Source organism: Melopsittacus undulatus, chromosome Z, assembly GCF_012275295.1.
Source record: "Melopsittacus undulatus isolate bMelUnd1 chromosome Z, bMelUnd1.mat.Z, whole genome shotgun sequence".
NCBI lineage: Eukaryota > Metazoa > Chordata > Aves > Psittaciformes > Psittaculidae > Melopsittacus > Melopsittacus undulatus.
The window spans coordinates 54,613,734-54,632,804 of NC_047557.1; the positions used below are offsets into that span (position 1 = coordinate 54,613,734).

At 40.5% G+C, this 19,071-nt stretch overlaps 1 protein-coding gene across 1 annotated transcript in view; it reads left to right on the forward strand.

Moving 5' to 3' along the window:
• Window positions 1–18,084, forward strand: part of GRIN3A (glutamate ionotropic receptor NMDA type subunit 3A) — a 71,575-nt gene extending 53,491 nt beyond the window's left edge. The window contains exons 6-9 of the mRNA XM_005155051.3: window positions 2,254–2,405; window positions 14,461–14,625; window positions 15,324–15,397; window positions 16,614–18,084. Of these exons, the coding sequence (XP_005155108.2) occupies window positions 2,254–2,405; window positions 14,461–14,625; window positions 15,324–15,397; window positions 16,614–16,950 (728 nt within the window). The 3' untranslated portion in view covers window positions 16,951–18,084. The remainder of the gene's footprint in view (window positions 1–2,253; window positions 2,406–14,460; window positions 14,626–15,323; window positions 15,398–16,613) is intronic.
• The last annotated feature ends 987 nt before the right edge of the window (window positions 18,085–19,071 follow it).

Consider the following 19,071-nt stretch of genomic DNA (forward strand, 5'->3'; position numbering starts at 1 on the left):
TTTATAATGCACTGCTCTATTTCTCATGTGTTGCATTTCCTTTATTGTGATTTCATATTCCCAATGAAACTACGGAGGTAAAACTGTGGACCCCTGGAAGATTATGGTAGAATTTTCAGGGATTAAGCAGAAAGAAGATTTCACCCTTCTCTTGAGGTTTTTGAGCCTTCAGATCACTTTTACCATCTGTTGCTGTGCTCTATATAGCAATTACTTGAAAGTGCTTAGTCCATCTCTAAACAAGTAGGCTCACTTTAAATACACATGTTCAAAACTCAGTGAAATATGTTCAAAATGCTATTCTACAGCTTTGTTCTCATTTGAAGCAGAAAGATACTATTCCCATTTTAAAGGTCAGCCTAAAAATCCTGCTGAATATGTAGTTAATTGAAGCTAAAAAAGGGAGCCTACTTGGCTATGTAGCCTCCTGCAGCCCTGGTGTATTAACAAAGGAGAGGTCAGAAGGCAGCCTGGAGGCTTATCTGAAGCTGCTTCCAGCTCGAGTGAGCATTGGTAGCTATGAGACTTTAGGCATAACCTTTGTGATAGATGGCTAATGAAAATGATTGAAGCGCCTTCTTTCCTCCCCTCCAAGGGCAATCATTCTGGCCGCTCCTATTGCACATTAAAACAACCTCTTTCAGAAGTGTTCAAACCTGACTGAGGAAGGCAGTATGCTAATGAAGGCCAGAGGAAGCAGAGCATTTTAATCATTTCAGCTACAAGTCACCAGCAGTAGGCATTTTGTAGAATGCTTCTTTTTGCTATACCTCATCAGTGTCTTCAAACTGAATTCACACCAGGGACCTGAAAGCAATCCATTTTCTTCTGTTCTATTTGTTATTAGGGAAGATAGATGCACAAAGAGTTGTTCAGGCTGTAGAATGATTTCTGTGTGCTCAGCTACATGTTTCATTATGTGCATGAAATCTGATAAATCATCCATTCCAGAAAGGTCAATTCTACTGAAGTAAGCCATCAGCTTCCACAACTTTGAAATAAGTAAAGCAGATTTCAATACAGAAAAATACAAATAAGCCCCAAACTACACGTTTTTACATAGCTAGACTGTGTATCAGCCAATAACAGAACACATATGCCTCAAATACGGTATTCATGAGCCCTAGCTATGCCTTCTCTGAAGACATTCCTTCAATGTCAGCAACTATATTCAGATGGAAATACAGGCACAATGCACAGAAGTAAGCAGCAAGGGAGAATTGTGTTGCGGGTACACATATCACCACATCATTCTTTATCATTGAAAAGCAAACCACTGGCAAGTTTACCATTCATGTACATTTGGGGGGGGGGTGTTAATTTTCTTCCTGTGTTGTTTTCATTTTTGATTTGTGGAGGATTTGTTTGTTTTTTTTTTAAAGGAGACAGTCTGAAATTCTGAATTCTGTATTGAAAAAAATCCACAGTGGACTAGAAAGGGCTCTTTACAGGCAGTTGGCAGGACATCTCTTCATGCAACTGCATGTCTTGTAGGCATGAACTGTATTTGTTTTTCTAAAGTCAAAACCCAGATTCTGCAAATTTCAGGACCACAGTGTTACTGAATCCATTTTCATTTGCACTAAGTCATTTACCAGCGCTTTAATGTTATAAAAGACAACTCAGTGGCTAAAAACTGTATTTATTACTATCTGAAGGTCCATGTCACTGCCAGAACAGAACTGCACAAATGGAAAGGATATCCCTTGGCCTTTAAATTACGTGTAACAGCAATACAGACTACTGCCATATACAATTTACATGCACAAAGCTTGTCATCAAAAAATACATAGGAAGAAAAGAAAATGTTACAGTTGACACCACAGTCACACCCACTGCTCTAACAATGTAGAGGGATCACAGAGTGGTTTACTTAGTATTATGATCCTTTTGTATTGCTTAATCAAGATAAAAAAGAACCCATGGCAAAAGCATGCAAAAGGCTGTGTTTCTAGAGATAACACAGATTTATTCATTTATCTGTAACTCCATCTTAAGTTTTTGGGCCTCCAAATTTACATACTACTTGGTTTGTCTTAATAGTTTTGAATGTGTATGTCTTGTTCTTACTAGGCTAGTTTATTTTGCACTGCAAAAAGTCTTATCATTCTCAGACCACGGTAAGCCAGCATCCAGGTTTCAACTGGCTTGCTGAAACAGGATGCCATGCTGGTAGTTGACAACTGAAATGAACATACTTTAGCAAAAAGCAGACAAGTAAAAGAGAGATGATTTTATTGCTTTTCCTTCTAGGATATGGTATTGGTCTTCCCCCCAATTCTCCACTCACCTCAAACATCTCTGACTTGATAAGTCAGTACAAGTCCCATGGTTTCATGGATGTTCTGCATGACAAATGGTACAAGGTTGTTCCATGTGGGAAAAGAAGCTTTGCTGTCACGGAGGTAAGTGATGAACTTCGGTCACATAAATAAGGATTTGTTAAAGTTGATGATTATTTCCCCTCATTTACAGTGTGCAATAGACGTACACACACAACAGAGATGGGATGCAGCTGAAGTAAAGCATTAGGCTTCAAAAGCAATAGATGCTATGCCCAGAAGCATTCAGAACAGAGCACAAGAAAAATATCAGCAAGACTGTGCTGCTGAGTTAGGCACACAGCGCATGCATGAGAGAGCCTTTCTGGAGACAAATAGGGCATGTAAAATATTATTAACAGAACTGATCTGGCACACTGTTTAACAGACATATCTGATTCTACTCAATTATGTGTGTCACCATCTACAGGATATGTCAGTGATTCTGTACCATCTCACACAGGAGCAATAGCTAAAATCACTAACAAAGAGACCAAAAGCAAGAAAAAAAGAAGCAGAGGGAGTGTGAATTTAGCACATCCCAAATTTCTAATATAACCCTGATCACTTCCTAACACGGGTGGCAGCTACGTGTGCCAAAGATGGGACCAACCTATATTAAGATATAATGCCAAGAACAGAAAAGAAGCAGGTCTCACATCTAAGTAGATCAGCCAGAAATGGAAGTAAATCTCCATGGATTTACATCCTGGTATCAAATCAGAGGAATTATGCCAGCTGATGGCAGCTGAAGATGTGGGCCATTATTTATGAGAAAAAGACTTCTCTTGCTAGAATAGCAGGTTTTTGTCATGTCTCTTAGATTCTCAAGGAAATAAAGTACTGAGAAATTAAAAGGTACAGCAGTGTATGAAGCTTAGAGCATACACATTTACCTCAAGGTCTTCCAAAAGACATTTATTATGTATTCTTACTGGTACAAAATATGTAGCTAGAAATATGGTATTTCCTCAGAGCATTTAGCCAAATACCAAACCAATCCTGCATGTACCCTGAGAAAGTGGTAGCATAGCCATGGTCCCGTAAAGAAAAGCCCGTTTGCCAAGACTTTGACTGCCACTTTTCAATAGTCACCTGATCATCTTGACTGCAAACCTCTGACTGTGGATTAATTCACTAGAAAACTAGCATATTTTAGAGAAAATACAAAGAAAATCTGCATTTGACTTTTTTAATACATAGATCATTGGGATATTTCTGCATCTCACTACATTGTTTACATTCTCATTAAGATTGTGTCAATATTAAATGTATTTTAACATCAGACATTCATAGAAAAAAATTCAGTTGATTTTTATTCAACTTGCAATTTTTAATATTCTGTGATTAATTCAGCAGAAGGAGGCACATTTTTTAAAAAAGTGTGCATTCACTGTTATTTCTGATTATCTCCTCTGAAAATTGTATTATCCCCCAACAAGACATGTATCTGGGGAATTTTCTGTTTAATGTAGCTGACATACGTGTTCCTGACAAGCACTAATTCAATGACCTCTTGTTATCCTACATTTTAATACAACCTTTTGAATTAAACCTCAGTAAAATTACCAGACAGTAATGGTATTAATAACCACAATTGTCTTAAAATGTGAAACTTTTGTACCAGAGACAAGTTTATCTTCCTGATAATTCCGCAGTGATGGAGGGAGGAGCTTCCTCCAATCTTGAGAATCTTACTTCAGTAGCTGTATCCAGGGCTGTATTCTCTGTATTCCTAGAGAAACAGCTAAGACACAGAATCAATTTGAAACATTTTGGAGAAAAAAAATAGTTGTATTTAGTACCATTTTTCCCCCAGAATATATATATTTGCTTCTTTAAGCCCACGAGACGATGCACTGCCTTGCAGGAAGAAATTCAATAATGCAGCTGTATATAAATTATGAATAAATATACATATATGGGGGGTGCCTGCTCGAAAAATTACTAATAGAGGTGTATTATCAAAAAAAGTTTGAAGACCACTATTCTAAGCCTTAGGATCTCAAGACTATCGTAGAATAATAGAATCGTTAGGATTGAAAAGGACCTTAAAAACGTCTAGTTCCAGCAACCCTGCCATGGGCAGGGACACCTCACACTAAACAATGTCACCCAAGGCTTTGTTCAACCTGGCCTTGAACACCACCAGGGATGGAGCATTCACAACCTCCCTGGGCAACCAAGTTCCAGTGCCTCACCACCCTAACAGTAAAGAATTTCTTCCTTAGGTCCAATCTAAACCTCTGCTGTTTAAGTTTCAACCCGTTACCCCTTGTCCTATCACTACAGTCCCTAATGAAGAGTCCCTCCCCAGCATCCTTATAGCCCCCCTTCAGATACTGGAAGGCTGCTATGAGGTCTCCACGCAGCCTTCTCTTCTCCAGACTAAACAGTTCCAACTTTCTCAGCCTGTCTTCATACGGGAGATGCTCCAGTTCACTGATCATCCTCGTGGTCCTCCTCTGGACTTGTTCCAACAGTTCCATGTCTTTTTTATTCAAGGGGCAATAAAACAACCCCATTTCAGGTCTTTCTCAACAGAAAAAACAGAACCAGCCCTTCTTTCCTACCGCAGCAGCTATGCAGCACACATATCACTAGTTATCGCTGAAGGCTGTCTCTAGAAACAAGAACTTTTTTCTGCCACAACAAATACAGTAGTAGAGGAAATAAGACCTGGCTAACCAAACTACAGAAGCATATTATAAAACCAGCTGGATTTGTCTTTTATGAAGAAAAGCAGAATGAGCAAAGATAGAACAAACGCTGCATTCAAACTGAAGAGAAAAAATAAATCTCATAGGCAGCATGTCAGTTTTACAGTTATTCTTCTGAAAGCCCTTTTCAATTTAAAAATACAAGGGAAGATGATACAATTTTTCTGCGTTTTTATAGCAGCCTTCCAATGCCTTAAGGGACCTACAAGAAATCTGGAGAGGGACTTTTCACAAGGGCAGGTAATGACAGGACAATGGGGAATGGCTTTAAGCTGACAGGGGGTAGATTTAGATTAGATATCAGGAAAAAACTCATCACTGTGAGGGTGGTGAGACCCTTTCACAGGTTGCCCAGAGAAGCTGAGGCTGCCCCTTAGCTGGCAGTGTTCAAACCCAGGTTGGATAGGGCTTTGAGCAACTTGGTCTAGTGAAAGGTGTCCCTCCCTGTGTCAGGGGGGTTGGAAGTAGATGGTCTTTAAGGTCCCTTCCAACCCAAATCGTTCTGCGATTCTGTGATTTTTGTTAATTCCTTTATGTTCAGGGAAGCAATACTGAGTGTCGCCAGTTTCCAGGGAAGCCTTAAACTTCCCTGTGCTCATGTGTCGTGGTTTAAACTAAATCTGCACAGTTCCCCCTTTGTTTCCCCTCCCCCCCTCACCTTCCCACTCCCGGAGGGATGGGAAGGAGAGCCGGAGGAATACAACTCCCACAGATTTGAGGTAAAATCAGTCCAGAAATCAAGGTATAACAGAAATAACTACCGGTACCAATAACAAATCAATGTTAGGGGAGACAAACAGGGAGAGAGAATACGATACCACCCGCCACCACGAGGCCAGCCCGGAAGAGAGATAGAGCTTCCCCCTCCCCTCCTGGCCAGCTTCCAGTTGCCTCCCCGAGCAGGACGTGCTGTGGTATGAAATACCTCCCCGACTAGCCCAGACCAGGTGCCCTATCTCTCCCTCCTCCTTGGCAGAGCATGAGCTACTGCTGAACCCATGACATCATGGCATAAAAAGCCCAACATGGTTTACGTACTCAAACCTTCCCCAAGGCTTGCCAACAAAGAGAGAGGAGATGGGGGGAAAAGCTGCTGCAGTCCTAAAAGAAAGCACTGATTTTGTCACATGAATAGTCCCATGCAATTCCATTTTTCTCACTGTTGAACAGGTTTTAAGCATGGGGTTTTAAGGGAGGTTTTAAGATGAGTGCTTCAAAGTAATTCAGTCTTTAGAGGTGTAACCTCCAGATGATGATCAGAAAGTAAAGCAGGTCTAGTTGTTCTGGGGCTGGATATCTGACTGTAGTCCTTATTTGATTTTCCATTCTGCTTACCCGAACATGCATAACTGAGTTTCTCTCCAGGGGCCAAGATCCAACAAGCTGGTTCAGATGACTGATCTGACTCCAAAAAGTCACTCAAATACTTTGTCTTTGAACAAATTTTCATACACTCTAAGGCTTTATGTAATCAGAGTAAGGAGAAACGGAAGACCACTTGTAAGTCTGTGCCATTGTGGGGCAAGCTTCGCTAAATCCAGACCTTCATGTTCCTGAATTCTTCTACCACCTCTCCCATGAGTGTCCTCTCCTTTTCATCCACTCTTTATAGCCAGGAACTTGCACATTTTAGAACCTGCAATTTCATAGGTGGGACAAATCTACTAAACTAAACAGGGCCAAGCAGCAGACCCTTTCTAAAGCATAGCTTTCCTGTCATTGCATCAAGATACACATGAGTTATTTGTGGTGTTATCTTTGTCAGTTTGTATCCTTTACTCCAGTGCAACCAGAAATCTGTTACTTAACTCCCTGAAGTCAGTCACAGTAACATTCAACAGATTCACTGAAGTGTGGATGAGGTTCCACACAGAAGCAGGTAATTCATTTTCAAAAAAACTCTCAGCTTCTATGTGGGTTCTCATTCACATATATTATATACCAAACTAAGATGCAGAGATATTTGATAGCTAGGCTAAGGCTTTGTATTTTTTTATTGTCTGTCTTTTCAATAAATCCGGTCTGTGACACACTGCACCTGTTGACCAAGAATAGTGACCCCAAAATGGGAATATACCTAGGTGAAATATTGATCAGTATAGCATTTAGATGTGTGAAATATCCATCTTCCTTTTTTATCATTACTTCTTTAGGCTGTCCTTGATTCTTATCCACCTTCCACTCCTGCCCACCAAAGTTGATTTTTCTTTGGATTTGTTTTGAGATTCATATTCCTACCCATCACTTTTTCTAATCTTACACTATAAAGTTATATAGTCTGTGATAGAACTCACTGCTAGCTCTTTCCACTTCTATCTGCTCATTCTAAGTTGCATTTGAAAACAGAGTTGTCTTAGAAAAGTATGATTCATACTGGGGCTGGAAAATTCGCAGCGACTCCTCAAGCTGAGAAACCAAATAAATATGTGTTTGAAAGTGCAGAGGTCAGTAGGGCTTATCTCCACTGTTTGTATGAACCTCTTCAGCAAAACCACTTGCGCAAGGCATTTTACTCTGGTCAGCACCAATTCGTGGATGATGCAGCTAACTCAAACTTGGAACTAATTGCTTCAGTGGATTGCATCTTATTCTCTCCACCAGAAGTAATTGTTGGTCACAGTGGCTCGTCATGCTGGCTGCTGCTCCCTAGTAATATCACTCAAGTACTCTTGATTCAAAATTATCATATGCTAGTCTCTAAGGAATTTCTTTGCTGTAAATTTACTAAGTCCCTACTTAGGCCAGAGCATAGTGCAGGAGGATAGTGGAGCTGGCAGAGTTAGATCTGCACATATTACATCTGGACGTAATCACTGTCATTCATTTTCAACTTGCGCACAACACACTTAGCCCTTTTTCTACCCTACTGTTGTTCTCAATAACCCCACTTCAGCAGCGGCCAGGCTCCTAGGACTTTCCTCTCCAGCTCATTAGCTCCCCCCTAGCTCAGGAGAGACATTTACTCCTTTCTTTCTGTGGCATTTTTGGGAACCAAAATATAGTTAATTGGCAGCTTTGCAACTTTCTGCTCACACTAGCAGAACAGCTTTGGCACAAAGCTACTATGAAAGGAAACAGGGTGTATTCAGACCAGGCAGTAATGATCAGGGCAAAGTGTTTAGGAGATGAGCTGGCACACCGTGTTTTTTCAAGACAGTGAAAGAGAAGAGCCCCTTCTGGGCCAGGGAGTAGTCAGGCTTTGCGAAAAGCTGTGTACAGACTTTCAAAGCATTTAAGCTACATTTTTTACAGTGTTACTGTGTAAGCTATATTTTCTGTTTCACTTGAAAGGCTTTTATATTCTCAATTTGCAAGTGTCACAGAAGAACTGAAGCTCTAGGACTTGGAGGCTGATTTGCACACAGACTGTCAGTTCAGTCAGATAACAACCAATACATGGAATAAAAAATATATTGTTACATGACAATACCCCAGCTATTAATATCAATAACTTACTGATAACTTCACACAAACAGTATCTAACCTGATATTTACGATAACATACATAAACACACACACAGTGACAGCCCCAGCTGACCCTGTTACTGCAGACCCACTACTTCCCATGGGTGATGACACCAGGGAAGGCACAATGCTATGCACCTCCAGATGGTGCCTGAGGGAGGGGTCCATACTGCTAAAGGTGAGGATGAGTCACTGACAATGGGCTTCTATCTGATCCAGACCAAGCACACAGCAAAGACTAAGTCCTTTCCTCCTCTCTTCCTCTCTCATTACTGGTGTGATCCACTGATGTCTCTGCTCTAGAGTCTTTGAATGAACTTGTTCAAAACTGACCTAGTGACCGAACAGGTGATCTTTGGCCTTGGCATCACCTGGGATGCACAACTAGACAGTGCCTCATTCATCTTGCCACGGTTTTATCAGTTGTTATCCAGAAAACTGTGCTTTTCTGCTCTGAGTTCTGCTACTCAGTTTAAGGATCAAGAGTTAGTTTCCTTTTTTGTTATACCCATCACCTGACAACCAGTTTTCTAGCCATTACCTTGAAGACCTGGTATATACATTTGTCTCTGATGTACTGTAGGTGTCAAGGGAAGGCCATGTAGACTCCTCCACGAAGGGAACAAACTGCCCTGTGCTCATAAATCAAACCTGCCCATCAGTCACATTTCATGGTGCCTTGTTATGAGTGAGTGAAAAACAAACATGAAGAACAGGATAAAAGATTCTGCTGCCAAGAAAATTTGCTCAGTCTGTACATAGGCTGTCTGGGGAGGACAGCTGGCCCTTGCTCACTGCCAGGACTGGGAACATTATGAAGAAGAGTATTACAAAATGACAGACATTGTGTGAAGAGGCAGTGGCATCTGGACTTGCCCTTGGGTAAAATTTCCACAATGGTCCTGAGGAAAGGAGTATATGAGTATTGAGTCTGACAACAGAGTCAGGGGAAACATGTTTTCAGTCTCCTGGAAATGAGCAGCAGATTTAGATTCACCTGTGGAAAATGAGAAAAAAAAAACAATACAAAGTTCACTATCTGATGAGACAAAGCTGTTTTTCCCAGTTCACCAGCCTGTCATATCACAGGAGGAAACATCTTCTCAGTAGCTAATTCAGATTATATGTATATTTATTCTCACTACTAGGGCTTGGGAAATCGATTACTTGAAAGAAAAAGATTTATTACAGAAGGGAGTATTTTTCCAGATCAGTGCAGAAGTCCTCACAAGAGGGGAAAGGAACTTGTGTTGCTAATTTGAGAATGAGATAGGATCACATAATCACAGAATCGCTAGGGCTGGAAGGAACTGCTGGAGATCCTCTAGTTCAACCCCCAAAGCCAGTTTAAGATTTACCACACCAAACCCTGTGATGTATTCTCAAACCTAAATGTAGAAAGTAAATCTGCACACAAGAGGCACATGGCAATGTACAGCCTTGGAAATATCCTTTTTTTCCCTGGTACTCTGACAGATTTCTTATAAATTTGCCTTGTACTAATTATTGCTAATTATGGCTGATGTGAGACTATGATTTACAGTATCAAAATTTGGCACTTGAAACTCTAAAGCCATGGTCACTGGTCCTCACTAAGGATAATCTCCCTAAAGAGATTAAATACATACTACTTCAGTGCTGCTGGTTCTTGAAAACACAGGCATCCAGAGAACTGATGATAAATAAATAACAGCATCTCTGCAGCTACAAGAAATGCCGCATTCTGGAGAGAGGGACAGGTTTTAATAGTGCTTAGTTACCTAAATACAAGCATCAACGTCAGTAGGATTTTGCAGACCTACTGAGATGCCCAAATGAGTTTAGGTATCTGCCCTTCATATCCATTTATCCCTAATAAAGCTGAGAATAATTCCTTCTTCACAAAGGTTCTGCAAAATTTAACTTCCTGATCTCAGCAATGCTTTCTAAAATCCCTGTGGGAAAAATGCTACCAGAAAGGATAGCTCATTACTATAACTAATACACACATGATATCGCTATTTAGTCTTTGGGTTGAGGAATGTGTACACCAATGCCAGTGCTGTGCTGACAACCAGAAAAATATCCACAAAAATTTTTAGAAGCTTCTACTTAGTCACAGCTGAGCCACAAATGTATTTATTCCCACTTCACCCTCTCTGTAACTTATTCACCCTCTCAGTACAATCAGGGAAAGGAAACCATTTACAGTCTTGTAGTAGGGAATAAAGCAGGAGTTTTTTTCCATTAAATCCAATAATAAAATCACCAAGTGCTGTTTTTTGTCTCTGCTCCTCCCTTCAAAGAGAATACAAATGTCAAACTCCCTTCTCTGCATCCCCTTCCTTCTAATGAGTGCTCAAAGAAAAAGCATATCGTTACAGAGGAGACAGCAGGAAGTGTTTTGGTAGCAGTTGCAGATATAGGCTGATAAACTAGAAAAGTCTCTCAAAGCATATATAAAGAAGCAGATACCTCCACTTCTGTTCTTGTATTTGTTTGTTTCAGAAACTGACAGTTTCCCAATTTGCAAGTGGAAAATAACTTAGAGGCTGTTGCCAGTGTACTGCTTAGCACCAATTAGCTGTAATCATCACAGGATTGACTATGGTTGCTTATTGCTTCACAGGGGCGTAATTGAGATTCTTCTCCTAAAATGCAAGGAGCTACCTCCTGAATTTGTGATTACAAAGTTAGAACAAAGACCATGTATTTATCCTAGGTTAATGGAAATTACACCACATTATGGGCTTTTATTTCTAAGAAAAAATAATCATCAGTTGATTTGCCAGTAAAGACATAACACACACACCTCTGACCCCTGCCACTTCAGTAGAGAGAAAGCAGTGACACAGAGAATCCAGGTTGTTGCTGCTCTTTCCAAACTGGTTCTATATACACATGTACAGACACCTACACAAACTACAAAATAAGTTGTAGAGCTTGCTACTCTAATACTGATCAGCATGAAGCTACAAAAATGAGAGTTGCCTCTATTAGATGGTTTCCTTGAATATTTAACATGTGTGTGTCTACAGAAATTATGAACAGCTGATAAACTGGTTTTCTACGAGGGCATGCAGATGTGTTGATATTGCGATAAATAATCACTCCATACACTGTAAAACACACTGTGGTTACTGTTTCTTCCCTACCTTATTTCCCAACTGAATTTGTCTCAAAAATGTCCCTCTCCTGTGCAGCCTTTATCACAAGCTCTTCCAATGCATTCTTCTTTACTGCCAGATGAAATATTATTGATGCTTTGTTTTGGCATTTCTTTTCCTAGGAAAAGATGTCTTGTTTGGGCCAATTTCAAAAGCTATCCACTACAAGTGGAAAACACATCTGAGGTGCCAGTGCTGGAATTTCTTTCACCTTTTTCTAGGGAAGGTAGAAAATTATTCTGCAGAGCTGACAGGACAATGGGCCAGACTCTCGTCAGCATAAATCACAGCAGCTTTACTCAAGACAAGGGAATTATATTTCATGTAAGATGCTGGCCCGATATTCTCTCTGCAGCAGTACTGCTGAAACAGTGAGTTCAGGCTGGAGGAGACATCTCATGTTTGCAGGAATCCCCACTGCAATTGCTGCTGTGTGTCTTTTTTTATTTTTTATTAGTTTGAATAGCTAGCAGTTTATCATAGTCCATTAAAACCATTTCCTATTTTCAGAGCAATATAAACACTCGCTTCTGTACCTAACACTATCAGATTGGGCCTCCTTACTGATCTCCCATGCCTCTGGGGACTTTCGCATTACTTCTCAAGTAGCTAAGCAAAAGGACATTCACCAGCTGATTCAAAGGTTTCTGCCACTGAGGGAGTTAATGGCAGTGCCCACCCTTAGACTGTTATGACAACAAACAGCAGTAGGCTGGGATCATATAAACAAAGCAAACTTACTCCTTTTTAATTATTATTATTCTATGTCTCATTCAGTTTATTTATTTGCTGTTAGATCTACATCTCTAAGGAAGTTGTTTCATACTTGGCTTTGAATATTCTTTTTGGAAGGCAAGTGATTTGCATTAATGCTTCTTAGAGAATTAGTGAAAACCTATTTAACTGGCATGTTCAGCTAGTACAGGTAGTAGTCTTTTTGCTTCTTACAGATGTTTACATATGCTGAATTCAGAGATGGGCCATACTGAAGTCTTGGCTCTAAAGACCTTGGAAAAAGGTCACTTATGGGGCCTCATTCTGCTTTTATGCTACCTGGATTAAAATTTGGGCTTCTGTTGCTAATTGAAAGAAAGAGGCCAGGTCACACAGACCTCCAGTGAAGCACTTTGAGTGGTTTGAAGCGTTATCACCTGTGATTTTTGTGTTGCCCTCCTATTCCCCTAACTGGAAAGACAAAGTATAGGACAACAAGTTCTTGTCAGTAAGAAATTCCAATGCTGAGAGGGAAGTTCTGCTTTTAAGTTGGACTGATGGACTCCTAGAATCAGAAAACTCTTGTGCCAAGACTGACTCTCTTTCAACACACAGAATCACTCTAGTGTGTTTTCTCACTTCCCTTTGTAGGCTGCACTGAGTTTCTTTAGAAATTGCTTTTATAATCCCCATTGTAGCTTTCAACACCATTGAAGTGTTTATTCACTGGTACAAAAATTCTCTTCCCAAAAAATCTGCTTAGTGCGCTGCAGGGCAACCAGGTTGGTTTTGGCAGAGAGCCCCTAAAATAAGAGTTCATTGTCAGTGCCACATACAAAAGTTCTCACTCTGCTAGACTGCTAAAGCCTTGTTCTTGTTAAACATCTACAATATGCTATCTCCTGTCATTGTGTTTTGAGTAACAGAAATATGAAAACCAGATGAGTGAAATACTGCTCACAATTATCAAACAAAAGAACAAAAAGGGATTTCCAAGCCTTCAACATCAACAGACTCACCATTAACCAACAATAGTTACAGTCATGAGAAAGTACAATCCCCACCACCACCCACCCACCAAACTAACAACAAATTGATGGAACACAGAGGTCAATTAACCAGGATGATAGCATCCCACATATAATCTTCTGACATAAAATCTACCCAAGTAATTCTCTGCCTTTTTTTTTCTGACTAGGGGAATAGCATTCTTTAATAGAAAGGCACAAGTAGAACTTGTATTCTTGGAAATATTTCCCAAGCAACCTGTGGGCAGTAGTAATTAGCAAGAGATTTTAGCTATTGATACACTTATAACTGAGTTATAGAGGCATGAGGATAAAGATACTAAGATTATATGTAACATGGAAACCTGACCTATGCATCAGAGTGCAGGTGTTTGTGGTAGAGATTGCTGCCGTGTGTGGTTTTTTGGTCTTAAAATACAATTAATGCAAATAAGGGACTCAATTTAATTAAAGGTTTCCAACTCTACATGAAAAGTGTGACTCAGCAGGACAATGTGGGAGTATTCCTGGTTTTTGTAATTGCAGCTGGGGGTCCTAACACAGTTTCAGTCCTGTTGACTTAGGGAGTGGAGAGGTGCTCTGTTTGTGCTACTACTTCAAAACAATTTTTCCATGACCTTCCATCAACGGTAAAGCACAAAAAGGGGAAGATAATGATCGATTCCCAGAAAATATGAACAGTTGGTCTTAAACTCATGGCTGATGAAGGACGTGCTCTACAGTTTTATTGACTGTAGAGCAAGTCAAGCAGTATTCACTTTTACAAATGCAAAGGCACCAAAAATACTGGATTGTGTGCATTCAATACTTAATCTCATTAGGGAAACTGCACAAGATTTCCATGGTCTTTGGCTGATTCTCATTCCCATGAGGGATCCTTTGCTCTGACTGAATGCTGAGCTTTCTGCAGCACTGAAGAGCTTTGCTGTGAATCATATCCAGATTATTTTGCAGTATGTGACCACTGTGATACAGTCACACCACACTTCCAAATGAGAAAACAGAAGCCAGTAAAATACACTTAACAGCCTACTTTCTTAATTTCCCCTTTTGATTTTATTCACAGACGCTCCAGATGGGGATCAAACATTTTTCTGGGCTCTTCGTGATGCTGTGCATTGGGCTTGGTTTGTCCATTCTCACTACCATTGGGGAACACATCGTGTACAGACTGGTCTTACCACGAATCAAGAAGAAATCCAAGATGAAATACTGGCTACATACAAGTCAGGTACATATTCAGAAGTAACCCCATGTGGCTGATTAAGAAAGCTTGGGCAAGAACAAGGTATAAAAGCTTGTAAGTGCACTGATGTTCGACACTTCAAATGTGACAGCAGCTTCTGGAATGTGAAGAGAGTTACTTAACAGCAGAATGAGAAGCACAGAGGAAATGGTTCAAATATCCACAACTGCTAAGCCTTTCCATTTGCACATGTAACACTGGTGTTGTGCTGAACTGGCTAACCAGAATATTTTATGTCACTATTATGGGTTCTCAAACTTTTGAGGCATGCAGGAAGTGCTGGATAGCCTCCTTCACTGTTGTAGGGAAAACAATGGAAGCAAGTAAGTGTTTGCTCTAAAAGAAGAGGTTGCTTTGAAGCAAAAAGCACAAAAAAAGAAGACCTACTGCTTTAAAGAATCACAGTGAAAGAGATCCTTTAGAAAGTAATGATTTGCCATTCTTCTGAGGAATTTTAACGCTAAAGATTGTTCACACTCTGCACATCAACCTTTCAGACTGCCCTTCCTTGGGAAACAGTGGAAAATAAATTTTTTGTAATGACAAAGCACAGACATTGCTTGTATCCTTGAATGTGCAAAATAACTTGTTGGAGTCCATCACACAAAGCCCAATTTTTTTACCTATTTATGACGCTATCCGTATCTTGCTTTTACTAATTTATTTTCTACTTTTACCTCTAGAGATTACATCGTGCTCTGAACAGTTCATTTACTGAAGACAAACGCCAGCATAAGAAAAAACGAGTAGAAAAGAGGTAGGAAGTTTTGCGTGCCTTAAAACACACACTGCAGAAACTACTTTGAAATTAAACATGTTGTGTCTGTCACCCCAAAAGTAACAGAAACAAAAAACAAGATAGAAGTGACAAAGGAGGGAAGTGGAAATTGTTTCCAATAGGAAGTATTAAATCTGGAAATATTAGTCTGTCATGATTTTTCATGCAGCTAATAAAAGCACCCCCATCCTAAAGATAGTTTTTGGAGTAAGTTCACTACCCTTGTTTTTAGGTAATTAATTACTCCCATAGTAAAGCACAGGCAGATAACTAGGGCCCTGTGACCTTCAACCTCAGTTTATAAAATGAATGCATACAGGTCTGCTGAAAAAGTAAAGCAAGAAGGAAAGCCAAACTCCTCTCCCACAGCAGCCAACTCTGTGTTTCCTTACATTCCACCTGGGAGGCCAAAGGGTGCTTCTTTAGTCAGGAAGAAATTCTGGGAGGTACTGTGATTTGGTAAGGCTGCAGAGCAAAGTTCCCAAAAAAGGGGAAAGAGATTCTTTCAAGTCAAAATATTTTTGAAAGACTTTTCCACAAGAAAATACTGAAGCATTTGAAAAATGTCCCAGATGGGAATTTCACCCCCAACACAGAAATCCCAAATTCTGTAATACTGTATCAGGAGTTATCTGTACCTGCAGGGTTTGGTTATACCACATCATCATGTCTGCCCTGCAAAGCGCAAGCAGCTACTCAAGAAGATTTCAAGTCTAAATGGTACACTTTCCCCTTCATCTCTCTACACCAACTCTAGGAAGCCACTTTCTTCCTCCATGGGAGCAAATGCCCAAGCTAGCACAGAGCATTAACACACAAATGACTAATGCTGTAATAAACTTTGGATATCGCAACCACAGAAGCTTTCAGAAAGCCTTGGAGCACACACACATTTTCCTGAGCTAGAGTTGAGAGGACTGTAATTTCATAACTAATAAAAAGTTTTGGGGAATGGAAGGTGAAGTCTAGGATTCTGTTCTAGTCTCTGCCATGGTTTAATCACAAAAATCTGACCATTTACATTCATGATTTGTGCTTCCCAAGAAAAATAATCCCAAGGATGAAGGAATTATTAGTATTTATGTGTAATTCATAACAGTAGCATCATATTTTTCCAATAACATGGCTCACAGGGGAGGGCTGCATACACGAGGGCAGGCTCGGATTTCGTATTAACTCTCATGTCTCTATTGAGGTCCCACATGGGGAACAGCCAGCATGCTGTGTGGAATACAGCCAATCTGGGCAACAGCCACCGGAAAAAATATATCTGCACTGACGAAGGGCAAAATGAGGTGATGATCCAACAGCACCAAGACATCCCGCTGCCACCAGTGAAGAGAGAGACTCCAGCTTCCTTAACAACCAACGGGAAAGCAGAGTCCCTCAATGTTGCTAGGATGTCAGTGGTGGAAGAGCTTACAGAGCTGGAGAAGCAGATTGAAATCATCAAGCAGGAGCTGCAACTCGCCATGGACAGGAAATCAGAGCTGGAAGAGTATCAGAGGACAAACAGAACTGCAGAGCCCTAGGCCAGAGTACCTGGGCTCTTCCCCCTTTCTTCCTTTCTCCCCTTCTGTAAAATTTGTAACACACTTTCATAATGCCAGAAAGAGGTGCAACAACAAAGCAGGCAATATGCTCTTCATGAGAGCAGAATCACAGCAACCCACGGCCACTGCCATCCTACTGAGTCCTCCTCCTTTCGTAAGAAGTTTATCGTTCTCCTGGAAAATATCAGCCATTCCTGAGGAACTGGAGAAATAAGGAGCATCCAGTGAGAGTTCCTTGTTCCTCCACTTGACAGTACAGCAAGGTTTCAATTCTTTTAGCCCTTTCTGTGCATTAATTAAAAAAAAAAGAAAAAAAGAAAAAAAAAAAAAAAGGAAATTTAAACTGCTCATTGGAAGCATGTCCCTTGTTGGTACATTTTTGTTGTGGTATCTATGGGTATAGTCTCTGTTCATGCTAAGGCTCCTTATGTTTGCCACATTACACCAGGTGCTAGTTCTGTGTTGGTAATCCCTTCCCTCCTGGCACATGCTGTGGTTTCATGAGACAAATTCTTGGTGGCAGTCCCAGTACACACCATTCCCTCAGTTCTGTCAGCACAAATGCAGATGTGGCTGCTCTGTAACTGTGATAAAGGAACTCACCCAGCTTAAAAATAACTTGACAAAAACCAAACCACCACCTCTGCCTGTTTCTGAGCCCAGGTTCGGCTTCCACTGCCACCCAGAGAGAAGCCATGCAAACAGCTGCACCAGCCAGTGTGAGGGGATGGGTTCTCAGTGGCACAGAGCAAAAATGATGGAAAGGGAGGGTGGCAGTACTGTACATCAGTATTTACCACCCAAAGTGAAGTACCTAACAACATGAAACCACTGCCTTGTATTTTCTGTCTTCAGCCAACAATAACGTTCTTCCTCATAGCCAAAGTGACATAGAGGGGCTCTGGTCCATGATTAATATTGACACCAAGCTCTCACCAAAATCAAGAGGAGTCACTCCAAAGTCTCCCTGTGGGCCAGGGCTCACTTTGGGAGAACAAGAGTTGTGGTTTCAAAGCCTATGTACTGAGTGGAGCCCCCTCCCACCTGAATGATAATTAGAGGGGAAGGAAGGGTAAGCTGTTCAGCATCTGAATAAATACTGTATTAACCCAACTGACTGTGTTATTTAAACAGGGTTTCTATGAATTTTTTGAACACTTCCCAACACGTCCAGTATTACAAAGAATATTTGTAATACTGTCAGAATTAACTCACATCCTCCATATATGTCACCAAAGTAACTTTTTACCCTCTATCTCCAGCCACGTGTGTGAATGTTGCCAGCACTGATGTTCTGCCCATGAATGGTTTAAAGGCTTTAGGCTGATCTGAAACTGTATCTGGGGGTTTGAAAAAGGCATTCTGCCTTTTTGAATCTCTGAAAACCACTTGCAAATGGAAAGCTCTGCATGAACCTCTGAAAGCTGACAGCAGCAATACCTGGACTAATTAGCCTCATCAAAAGGTGTTCATATTCTATTCCCTGGTCAGTTCTTAGCCTCTGCTTTTGGGCAGCAAGTGTGTCTGCTTCTTTTAAATACAATCAGTAACACAGGAGAGAGTAATTAGGATATGAAACAGGCAAGGGGGATCTAGAGCTCCACACATTAGATAGATTTGAAGGACCTAGGATGTCCCTTCCTTCCTTGCTCCTGACAAGCTCTTTTCATTATTATGAGACAAATGCTAAGAAATAAATGTTTCAGCGCAGTTTAATAAGTATGCCTGTTAACAGTTTGTTATGCCGTTATCCCTATATTCATGAACCCAGAAAAGTTCAAACACCCTATCTCAAACAGATCAATCTTCATTTAAAAAAATGAAAATTTAAGTTAAAAGATGTCAACCACCTGTTAATTAAAGCAAAAATATGTATTTTTGCAGGATGTCTCAGAGGCTACTCCTGTGTCAAATGCAGAATAGAGTCTGCTTCAAATTTCTACTGCATCAAGCAGAAGCCTTCTGGGAAGAGACAAGTTTCAGCACGTTATTTTCTTATTCAGATATTGCTCCAGTGTAATACCATAGGAGACAGAAAAAAAAGACTGCTGTAGCTTTCTATGGGATGGGAAGTATCACACACGTTGATGGCTGCAACTG